Source organism: Hipposideros armiger, unplaced genomic scaffold, assembly GCF_001890085.2.
Source record: "Hipposideros armiger isolate ML-2016 unplaced genomic scaffold, ASM189008v1 scaffold_268, whole genome shotgun sequence".
Classification (NCBI taxonomy): domain Eukaryota; kingdom Metazoa; phylum Chordata; class Mammalia; order Chiroptera; family Hipposideridae; genus Hipposideros; species Hipposideros armiger.
The window spans coordinates 782,704-795,342 of NW_017731618.1; the positions used below are offsets into that span (position 1 = coordinate 782,704).

Sequence of the window (12,639 nt, forward strand, 5' to 3'; positions counted from 1 at the left end):
TTTTAGATCAACTATTGTTGATCTGTTGTTCCTGTAACTGTTGTGTTTTAGTTCTGGGTGTCACCCAGTCACCCACATTCAGTCGTGGTCATTAAGAAACTGGAAGATGAGGCATTCCCTTTAGATTCTAAATAATTTTATTAAAGCAGAGGCATTCCATCAGCCAGTAGTAGAACATCCACCTTTGCCATACACTGCAAATCATATCTCTTGAACTCCATCATGTCACCAAGTTCTCTTTGGAGGAGAGGAACTTTCGGCATTTAATAAGAGGTGGGTTTATAAACTAGGATATATACTTGTTATAGTTGGTTTCTGGGCTTTCTGTTTTTGGAATGAAACTTCCTTATGCTGCAGACTCTTAAAATCCTAAAGAAGCAATAAGACATTAACAATGTAAGTCACGTTTAGCACACACCTGAGCACTCAGGACCTAAAATACACCCAAAATAGTGCTAAGGAAAACCTGGTGCCAAAGCTTAAAGGATATCAGGAAGCATGCCTAAGGGAAAGGAATAAATCCAGTTCCTCCCACCAACCCCCATATTTTGGTTAACTTTCTGGGGATTTGCTTTTGAAAGAGCACTTATTTCAAGCACAATGGGCAAGTTGGCTTGAGGGCTAAGTGAGGGAGAGACCAGGATAAGGAGGATAACCTAATGAATAGAAGGAAAAAAATAGTTTTGTAGACCTTTTGAAAATTTCTTTTAGGGTTTTGTTAACCTGTGCCTACTGGGTTTTGTTTGTTTGTTTGTTTGTTTTTTAAGATTCATGACAAGAAATATCAACCTATTAAAAGCACTATGCTATGAAGAAAAGATGCTCTTTTTTTTTTTGAAGAAATTACTAAATTGTAATAATATTCTATGGAAGAATTCTCTTTTGTTAAGAGTGTTGCTCTTAGAGGTATAGAAACTCATTGAAGATGTTCCCGCCCTATGCTCTCCCCAGATACACACACCATGGACGATGTTGTTGTTTTTTTTTTCAGAAGAGTATAGACATACAGAAGGTTATTCAGCCACTCAAGCCTGGGTGCTTATACTTGAGAATTCAATTTTGTTGGGACACATTAGAATATTTTGAAAGGCAGGAATTGACAAGGAACTCTTAAGAAAAAAAAAAAGAGAGATGACAATGCTATTTGATTCCATAAGGAATTTTAATAACAGTGGAAAAAAATAATGTGGCTCAAGTTTAAACAAGAATAATCTGGGTAAGACAAAATAAAAATAACCTATTTAGTAGAACACATCTCATGATCATTATCCACATTTTCAAAGTTTAAAAACTTGACAAGTAGTCTCAAAGTACAAAGAAATATATTAAAACAACCGTTTTATGTAGTTAAAAAGTAATGGCTAAGACAATGTGTGCTGTAATACACATATATGTACTTTGTCTTTGTTAAGTCAGTTCTTACGTGATGTATAAGACACAGATTACTCCTCCTTTTTAATCGGATTCCAGCCTCTCATCTCTAAATGCTGTAGCATTTAAAACAGATTTTCTTGGATGTTGTGGAGGCTAAGTAAATTTTGAACAATAAGCATTTACTAGGAAAAGGAAAAGTGGGACTTTGTCTACCATTGAATTCCCTGTTCTCTGCAAGCGCCTTATGGCTCCTTTGGTGCTGGCTTTAAAGCATTCTCATCGCAGGAAAATCATTCAAGGTAAATGGTTATGCTGTGTGTCTTGTGTCCCACCTCTAGATTTCTCTAACCACATTAAAACTGAAACTACAAGTATAGATAAAAACCATGAAAATACTAATTCATTTTCTGTGTGCCAGTCTCACCCAGTGCTGCTGCTTCCATTTTTTTATTTATGAAATATATTTCAGTCTATGTAGTTTTTTGGTAATTTGAGATGAGTGATATGCATTTTTATTGCATTATTGAATGGCCCCTTGTTTGCCTATCATTTATTTTTTTAAAATACCATTAGGTATATATTCCATTAGAAGATACATGTTGATATGCTACAATCCAGGCCATCATGCTGAAACAAGGGGAAAGGTAATTTGTGCCAAAATTGCCCTTGGAACATTATCTAAATATCCCTAGCTATATTATAAATGACTTCCTTCCATTCTGAGTAAGGTGTTTTTGGTTTTTGTAGACAGTTGAGGCACACCAGTTCCGCCAAGCCCCACATGCATTTACTTCTCTATAAACTCATGTTATGGTGTGCCATTGTAACATTTTTCAGTGGCTCAAAAATACAAAGGATGATTTTAGCTTCAATGTAGAAAGCCTTACTTGCTTTTATCCTTATTGTTTTGCCCTTTTTCTTAGCAAAATGGTGGAAATCAGCCATTTCTCATTCCCAAAATGAAAGATCTCAGGAAACCAGTGTTCTGTGGAGAGGTGTGTAGGGCTCATGCCCTGGCCTTCTCCTGGTTGGTTTTAGTGTCGTACGCCTACAGTCCGTCACACTTTGCAAATCCTACAGATCACTGAAATATTACATGAGGTGGAGAGTAGCTAGATTGAAGCTACATTTTATATGCAACCCTCATTTGATATAGACCTGAGAAAATGAAATGTGTCCTGCATAAATGACTTCCATTATTAACTTCTCTGGCTGTTTATTAGTAATGCGTCCTAACTGCACACAGTTAAGCCAGACTTTGATGTCCTAAATATTGACATGGTACCATTACATTTTAGGGAGAATTTAGCTGCAATATGTCTTCAAAGACATGTTCTATAATTTCATCTTTGATGTGCGCATTCCATTGATGAAATGCTATACCATTTACGTAGAACAGCTAATTACTAATATTACTAAAACTACAAACTTGATCTATTTCTTATAAATAAGCCTCTCTATCCATAGAGAAAATTTGATGCTTATGATCCTCCCTTGGAATAATCATCATGAAATTTTCATTATGTTTTGACATTTAACACTCCCTGAGTAACGTGTATTTCTTTTCTTTTCTTGCACCATTTTTTCCTCACAATCTCAGATTACTGAATAAAAAGAGACAAGTGGACTGCCTCGATTTCATTTTGTCTGCCCAGTTATTTTCAAAACATTTTATTACCAACTTCCTTTTAGAGTTCTAAAAGCAATAAACTCATTACAAATATCAAATATAAAACAAGGAAGCATGCTATCTACATTACTTTTCATGTTCAATCCATTTTACATCAACTAACTCTTTTTCTCTACTTTAATGGGAGGTAGATGGTAAGTATTAACCTCTCTTTACGGCCAAGGGAACTGAGGTAACATTTAGATGTCAATGAAGAATCCATTCCAATAAAAGCTTTGCTTGGTATTTCGGAGAGCCTTGTTTCTACTTTTGTGCATATGGTAATTGAATACTCTTTCCAATTTAAGTCGCATGTCAAAATGTATAATTAACAAGGAGATGTCATTTCAAACATGCCAGCAACATAGTCTGGGTTGCTTATCAGAATTTATTGTATTGTTCCTTTGGGGTAATTTTCTGTCATTATAGTAAGGTCATATATGGTACCAGGTCATACATGTGTAAAAGTAATGTACATTGATCTTTTGAACTTAATATTTAGGAGAACAAGAAAGTTTTAAAATCATCTGTTTTGGGTATTCTTTATGGAATTTTGTATTGTGTATCCCAAATGGTATAATTATGATATAATTACATGCTTATTTCATAAAAACTTTGATAAACTCCATTTGGGAATCACTGATTTTCTTCCAGTGGAAATATAAGACTTTTAAAACCTGACAGATGTGCCTGTGTCAACTATGTGATGATTAACCAGTTGTCAACACAACAGGGGAAACATCTGTGTCCATCTTGCCACCAGTTTCTCTCCCTACAATTGCAGCTAGGTATTTAGATAGCTCATTTTTAAAAAATATGAAAATCAATGAGTATAGCCTTTCTCTCTTTTTCCTGGACAGTTGCTGACTCTGGATTCCTCTGTGGAATATTTTACTCTAAAAACTATTTGTAGATGACTCTCCTTTTGCAAAGGCAAAGCAGAAATTAATTACCCATTAACCAAATAATCACATTGGCATCATCCACAGGATTACACTGTTCTCTGGAGCACAATACATTTCTTTTTTTCACCCCACTCCCATTATGAACACCTATTATACGTGCATGCAGAATGAAAAAGGATCATGGGCCCATGACAGTATTTTCAGCTTCACCCAACACTAGAATAGTGACCACTGCCAGTACTCATTTTTGCATATAAAATACGCACATCCACAGTAAATTTGGGGGGAGCAGATTGTTGCTTTTATAAATTGCACAATATATTTGAGGGCAGCTACTTGATGTTAATCCATTGATCTTCCGAGTTCCACTGACAGCTTAATTACTTTGCCAGCCTTTTAAATATAAAAACATTTTTAAAAAACATTTGTCTGCCTATGTGACTATTCATTTACTCAGGAGTCACAGAGACTTCAGGCTGCAAACATGTGTTGAATGTGCCCCTTCACCCCCAAATGGATTCTGTGTCTGATGTGTTTGATACCCATCCATCTTATTTTCATTTAAATGAAAATTTTTAAAAAGGTGTTCCCATCCTTGTGGTAGAGTTGTGTGTGTGTGTGTGTGTGTGTTTGTCACCACTTTTTCCCCTTCCCCTTGGAAAAAAAAATTGAGATTAGACTATGACATCTTAAACCATTTGGTGGCTTCCAAACCAGGGATGTGATCAAACCGATGTTTTGCTGAATGATAGATACGGTATCAGTGATGGAAAACAGAATCTCAATTTTGGCAGCTTCGGGCCACCAGGCCTCGTGTTCCCTCCCAAACCTTTGAAAATTCCCATCTCAGGGATTCTTTCCCAACCTTCCTTCAAAGATAATGGTATCTTTGAAGTGACTGTTTTACATCAGTGATTTGGGCTGACACCCACCAGAGGGTGGCCTTCGGAGTTCTCTCCAGGTCCACTAATGCTGTTGGTGCTTGACAGGGTGGCGAGTGTGCAGAGTGAGCCTGGCCAACAGAACCTCCTCGTGCAGCAGCCGCTGGGGAGGAAAAGGGGCCTGAGGCAGGTAAGCAGACCCCAAAAGGGCGTGAGAGTCAGCCTAGGAAATGGAAGCTCTATTCAACTGTGAATGTCCATGCATATTAAGATTATATTTTGCCTTCTCCCCACCCAAAGTAAGCAGTACAGAGCAACTTTAACACATGGTAAGTGCTCAAACAATCAGTTTTTAGCTTCTGTTTTAGCTCGTATTAGCAAAGAGGATTATTTAGTGAAATAAGTGGGCCTATCCTTCTATTGGTTCCCTATTCAGAAACCTTCTTTCCCAGCCAAATTTACTGAAGAAGATTTATTAAAAAGTTGGTTTCTGTGTAGAGGCATAGACACAGTTGTGTGTTCTTCCTCATTTCAAGATCAATGATTCAAGTTAAAACTGGTATCAAAGTAAAGGTCATCTTTACAGATTTCCTTAGGTGGGGCTCCTTTACATTATTTTTGAAATAGAAATTTAGACAAGGCTTTGTGCTGTTGCTTTGATGGGAGCATCCCGACATAGATTTGCATACCAGACACTTTCCAGCATCTGAGGTTTTTTTCATCACCCTCCCCCCCCACCNCACCCCCTGAGAATTAGCATATGTTCAGCTGCAACTTTTAGATGAAGAAAGGCTGACCTCGAAGCAATAATTATTAGTTTTGTATCCTAAACTTCACTGAAATTCTCACATTGAGTATTTTAAATTATATTAATTAATGTTCTTATGATATATACAGAAGTAATAATTAGGAGATACAATTGGTTGAAGGGGATGCCAGAATCAAATATTTATAGTTAAATATGCAAAAAGAAGTTTATTTTATCAGCTACAAATGCAAGGAACAACCCTAAGAGTCCACAGAAACCCATAAAGAAAGGAATAAGCTCCTCGTTGTGAGAATCCACTGAGCAGAGTGTTTCCTTCCAGGCAGTTAGACCCTTCTTGCCAGCTTTATTCTGCCTATTCTCTTTAGCTAAGACGTCCTCTACTCTCACGTCAGAAGACTCAGACTGAACCCAGAAACCGCCATGGGGCTCGGCTGTCAACCACTCGGAGGAGCATTCAACCTAAAACGAAGCCATCTGGTGAGGAGTCCCTTCTGATGGTGTCATTGACATGATGCCACCCAACTCAGCTGGGAGGGGCTGCAGAAACTGAGCTCATGCAGACAAGCACTGCTTTGGGAAAGCACTAGGATAAGGGAAGAAGTTTCCCAGAAAACTTTAGTGCCTGTTTTTCTTCTCAACTTTCTCAACCCCCATCCTTATCCCCATGAACCTAGGGAAATGGAAGAGTCCAAGTTAAACGTGAATGCTATGAGATTTGACTATAGAAAGCTGTGTTTTCTTTATGCAAGCCAGGAACTGGGTGTGTTATATGTCTTACTGGAAACAAAGAAATGATGACTAATAGGGCCTTTTAAGTCCTCTTGGCAGTTATGAGTGATGACCAAGTTCACCTAATGCCCTATGCAAATCTTGGTTTTTAGCCCATTTATGTAAAAATGATTTTTCCACCCCAATCCTACTCTTTATAAGAAGATGAAGTAAAAACAGGTACATAATAATCAAATGTGCTCTCATTTATTAATAAAGCAGCAATGCCTTTACTAAAAAAAGCCAAGAGACACTGGTTAAAGCTAATTATTAAGCACTGACAATGTATTGTCCTTCTATTTACTGCTTTACTTCTGATGAACAGCCGATCAGAAACGATCTGTGACCTTCATTGAGGCTCAGCCAGAGCCAGCAGGTGCCCCAACAGACACTCTTCCTGTCACAGCCCAGCCACAAGGCTGCAGCCCATCCCCATTGAGAAAACCGGAAGGAATGGACAAACCAGTCCTCACATCTTCCCCGGCCATTGTTGTCGCTGATCTTCATAGTCTGTCTCCCAAACAGGTATGGGTACTGGAGAAACAGGCAAGGGTTGCTCCCTGAATACTTAGATCTAAGAACCACTTGGATATGCAAATTTATTCCATATAAATTAAGTCTGAATCTGTAACATTTTGTTAGCCAGACAATGGTCCTATCATCATGAAAAAGAAAATCTATATATAGTATATGGCCTGGAATATGTTTATTTAAGAAGAAATAAGAGAAGTGTTGTTATTCTTCATTATGAAAAGTCTAAAAGAAAATATTTCACAGCTAAAATAACCATTGAAAACCAGTAGATAATACATAGTTTAAAGATAGTTCAATTCAAGTTACCAATTTAGATGAAGCCTTTAAATATACAGACTTCTGCATCCTATAAGATGAGAAGAACTCTTGTTTTCATCTTTTTCCTCATTGTTGTGATATTCTTTTCTTCTTTTGATTTATATAAATGAATTTGTATAGGTCTTAATTTCTTCTCATGCAATATTTAAAGAAAGTTAATGGGTATTATTACTATATACATTTATATAGTCTTTAATGGTTAAAAAGCATTGCAACCCCATTATCTCATTTTATCCTCACAGTCTACAAGGTAAGCAGGGCAAAAATTATGCTCATGCTACAGGTTAGAAAAGTGAGGCTAAGACAGTTGGAAGGGCCTGTGTAAGATTGCACGTATAACAAAGCCTGGAATTGGAATTAGCTTTGTAATTCCTTGTCTAGTTACAGCTAAACAACATTTTTTATACTCTTCCCTGGCACCCATCCTACCTTTCCATGACATTATGGTCCTTTTGATAATAGAGTGAGACCCTCCCTGCTGAAGGAGAAAAGAAGGAGGACCCAGAAGTACAAGGTGCTGCAGCACACAGCCCCCTCTCTACACAACTCTCAGACCCTGATGACTTCACAGGCCTTGAGACATCCATCCTCCTCCAACATGGAGACACTGTCCTTCACATCAGTGAGGAAAATGGCATGGAGAACCCCCTGCTGGCCAGCCAGTTCACTTTTACTCCCACTGAGCTTGGGGAGACTGGTTTAGACCTAGATGAGTCTCATGTTTAGTTCCGCGTCTTGTAAGAGTTGCAGGTCTAGACAAGATGTGGGAGGGATCACTTTACTTAAAGTTGAATACTTTTACTTGGAAAAGAAAACACAGCACTTTATATCCAATAGATGACACAAATCTCAGTAGACTTATGTCATGGCCAATGCGCATCTTGTTTCATAAACATCTTTTAAAAATCAATGGCTAAGATGATTTGGTTGTGTGAAGACCATAAAAACCAGGGACGAATAAGGGGAAAGAGCCATTTGCACATTGTTTATGATTCAAGAAGACTTGAGCAGTTAAAAATATATGCTATTACAGAGCTGCTTACTTAGGAATATTAACAAATAATATGCTCTAGAAAGAGAATGCAATTTTTTGAGGTTACTCACATTATACATCTCATGCAAATGTTTATTTTTATAGTTTCAAAAAATATTAAAGCAGGTGGCTATACAAGTAGAAATTTACATAAAATAATAAATAAGGAAAATATTAGTTTAGGAAACTAAATAATAAGTAAGCCTGCAGCCATTTTTGTTTTGAACAGCAATACAGCCATTGAGAAGAAGGAAAAAAATACTATTTTTAGAGCCGTGGGCTTTTTAGTATTTATTTTTCAACCATCATTTTCATTGCATGTTGTAAATCAAAATGCTAATGGTATAAGATCATTCCATTCATAATCAATCACCTTAGAGAGAGAATATTCTAGGAATTATCAGACATAATTCTGAATCAAGAAGAACTGAAACAGCCTATACTACAATAAAAACTAAGTGTAAATATAATAGCTAGAAAGAGATGATATTCCTACTTCTAGCCCTGACTACAAAGATCAGGAGGTATTGGAAAATGGGATTACTTTGCTTACAGTATCCTGTGCCTGCCTTCAAGGGCGTATTTTCAGACATTAAGGATATTATTATTAGAATGGGTTCGCTAAAATAACCTCTTAATGTTAACAATATTCTTATGATCTTTTAGACATCTAGGTTTATGAGAAAAAATATAAAGTCAGCAATCTCTTCTTAGACACAGTCAGCTTGTGAATTTTACTTTAACCTGAAGTTCACTTACTTCAAGAAAAGTATAAAACTTAGAAGGCTTGAGAAGCCATATCTAGTGTATTATTGATGTTATAGTAGGGCTTGTTGTCATATAGTTCAAAATTAAATTTCAAAATTCTAACAGTTTACGTTGAAGACTATTACATAACTGTTAAGCATATAAAAACTCATACCCATACCTAAATTGGTATGAGGGGCAGGGGCGTGAGTGTGTGTGTGTTTTCTAGTCCTCCAGTTGAAGTCAAACACAGATTTTGGTTACATTGCAATGGATTTTTTAAAAAAGAAAACATTCTGTGTGCTTAAACTTGGACTATGTTGGCTTTGGGAAGTATATGTATATATAGAGGAGACCTACTAAACCCACCCAAATCATAAAGGAAAATTATTTTCCTGTTAGAATTGCTTATTAAATAGGCATTGTTTCTATTGTGATTTATACTTTCAAATATAATTTGGGGTTTTGGTCCCATTTACTAAGAGAATGAACAATATCTGTGAGTTAAAGACAATGGATGAAACTAAAAATTTCAAATCTACAGCTTCAGAAAATAGAAGCTTCTTTTGTGTTTTACAGTATTTTCAGAACATTGACACTTATTGCCGAGTTAATTCTCAAGTGCAGAAATATACATATAAGTGGTTTTATGATTCTTTCTAAGCTGATGTATTTTGCCTGTTAAAAATTATGCTGCTAAATTAGTGTTAGAGGCCTTATGTTTGGTAATTACAAGTGTCTGGGCTATATGAGTCTATCTTTATGTGTGTGCTTTGTTCCAGTGTCTTGATTATTGTTTCAACTTGTCTATGTATAATTGTATCAAATATTTAAAAAGTAAAGGTGTCAAAGAAGATTGTTAAGTATCTGACAAAAATCCTAAATATGTATATATATATATATATATATATATATATATATATATATATATTTAAGAAGTATTTGGCTGTTTTGAATATGATTATGCTGACCTGTCTGCCTTTTAGCCTGACTCCTTCACTCTAGAGTTATGGAAGTCTGCTGGAAACTTTTCCAATAAGCTAAGTACCTTGCAAAAAAGCCCCCACTCTGAGAAGCAGGACCTTTTAGAGTGGGAATGTTTTCATATTGGGACTATTGAGATTTTGCAGATGTATGCATCTGTTCCATTTAAGGTGCCCTTAAATGTGTTGAATGTAATGTGTTGGATGTTTATGTGTAATCGATAAAGTATCTACATGTATGTGCATAAGATTGTCACAAGATGTATTCTCAGGAATACTGGTACCAGGAGTTTGAAGGAATTTAACTATTAAAAAAAAACACAGTAGGGGGAGATTAGAAAAAAGTTCAAGATAACATTTTTGTAATGTTCAAAATATTGAGCATATGACTAAAAATTATTACATATGATAAATACTGTATTGGTAATACTAGATCATTTCTTAAGCTATAATGTTTAATGATATTATCTTGTTCAGGGAAAAATTAAAACAGATACCTATTTCCCATGTATAAAAAATTAGACTCAGCCAAGAGGTTGCTTCTTCTAAAATTAACATTTGAGTGAAATTGGAATAAATATGTATCGTCCATGATAGTGGGTACAGATTTATAGTACTCGGTATAGATTTATACTACTCAGATTCAATTTAAGCAGTTCAAATCCTGAATACAGCAAAACATTTTACTTTTATTTTTCAGTATTTGCTGCTGTCTGTAATTCTATTAGATAAGTTATTTGATTTTTCCAAAAATGAAACAGGGCTGTAGAGTGCACTGGGACAAGGCACTATGAACCACAGTGTCAAAAGACATAATTGGGCATGACAATACTTGGGGGGAAAAAATCTGTGATATTTGAGGGTCTACTTAGAGCCTCTTTCACAGGCTAGAAGTAAGTGGTTTGCTACTTCAGCCCTCCAAAAATACCTGAGGCAAGGTGACATCTCCTCCCTTCTTTAGTATCTGTTCCTTTAGACAGTGAAGAACATTCTCCTCTCAGCTGTCCAACTCCAACAGTATTTGAGATGAGAATAGGATGTGTATAAAGACCTACAGGGAAGAAAGGGTCATAAATAGAATCACAGTCCAAAACACAAATACCCTTCCTCAAGTTATTCAGGATATTTTAATAGTCTCCAGAATTTGCTGCTATCATATTGAGTCATGCTGATGCCCTGTGACTTCACACTTCCAATTCTATGGCCTTGTCCTTGGCACTGAGTAGAAAGTCCCACTTCCTCATTTAATTTAGTGGGCTTCAACTGCAGCAATTCAGAAACAGAGTTTGGTTTGACACTCAGGAGAATACAAAGAAGGGCAGAATGTATTTGGAAAAGCTTAAAACAAATTTACTTATATTATTTTAGGATTGTTTAGCATTACAGATCAATGTACCTCCATAATATTTTTCCAGAGTCACTGTGACTGCAGGATGAAAATCCTTTACTAGCCATTTTACATGTAAAAACAAATGATTGATTACACAGCCAACTTCCCTCAGATGACTATGAAGCCTGTTATGAATACTGAATGACCAAAGAGCATGGAAAAATGCATATGAATAAATACTGAAATGTTTATGAAAGATATTTATGAAAGATATTAAGACTTCTGTGTTTGAATATGCACATATGATAAAATAAATCTAAAAAACATTTAAGATGCCTGATTACGTTTCATTTCTCATTTCTTAACATAGGGAAGAGGTTATCTCATTCAGGAAAATGTTCTTTTTGGATCCCTGGGGTGTGTCTTGATGTCTCTCCTCTACCCCCCTAGTCTGGCCTGAGGTCACCCTTCAATTAAACACCTCCAGTTCCTCTCTCCAACCCCAACTGAGCTCCATTCTACTCATACTTTCCACTCTTAACTTTTAAAACGAAGCAGAATGGGCATATTGGGAGACAGATACCCCAGCTTCTGCCCAGGGTATGACCTGCTGGAATGACTAGTAAATTCCCAGGAGGAATGTTAAGGACCTGGTTGTCCTCTGAATGTGGCCAAGAACGATCATGGGGTCCAAGTTACCTCCAGTTCTGTCTTTTGTACAGAGTACAAAGTGCCCTATCCTTACCCTCTAAGGCTAAATCCATTGTTTTCCTCATGTGTATTTTGTCTTTCCTGACCCAATGACCCTAGACACGTTTGGCAGAGGAACAGACACTCTTATACCTCTCCTAGATTATGTCTCAACAGTAAATAAGCATATACAATTACTCAGTGAGCATTCCTGAGAGAAGAACAAAAAAGAAGAGGATGAGGGCCAGAAGCATAGGATAGCAATAACCACCGTCATTTATTTCTGAGTACCAGGTATTAGGTGCTGTGCCCATCACCTGGATTTGCTTATTCAATCCTCACAACCCTAAACTCTGGGCACTGTCTTTTAATAGATGAGAAAACAGATGAGGCAGAAAGAAATGACTTGACAGGTCGCTGTGGACCTCAAGAAGAAAATTGCATTTCACTTGAACCCTGAGAACGAATTTATCTGCTGAGATGGACTCCCCATGGTCAACCGAAGGCCCAAATTTTATAAATATTAAGAGCCAAGTGGCTACTGGCTGACAGGGGCTTCTCACGTACTCTGTATACCCGTTAGAACTGTAGACTGAACTCAGTGTTCCTGTACTGCGTCTTGTTTACTCAGGCTGAGT

At 36.6% G+C, this 12,639-nt stretch overlaps 1 protein-coding gene across 11 annotated transcripts in view; it reads left to right on the top strand.

Annotated features, from left to right (window-relative positions):
- Positions 1-11,651, top strand: part of UNC80 (unc-80 subunit of NALCN channel complex) — a 199,204-nt gene extending 187,553 nt beyond the window's left edge. For all 11 annotated transcript variants that reach the window (XM_019656896.1, XM_019656903.1, XM_019656897.1 and 8 more), the window contains 4 exons: positions 4,938-5,019; positions 5,964-6,075; positions 6,692-6,891; positions 7,681-11,651. In XM_019656896.1, the coding sequence (XP_019512441.1) occupies positions 4,938-5,019; positions 5,964-6,075; positions 6,692-6,891; positions 7,681-7,944 (658 nt within the window). In that variant the 3' untranslated portion in view covers positions 7,945-11,651. The remainder of the gene's footprint in view (positions 1-4,937; positions 5,020-5,963; positions 6,076-6,691; positions 6,892-7,680) is intronic.
- The last annotated feature ends 988 nt before the right edge of the window (positions 11,652-12,639 follow it).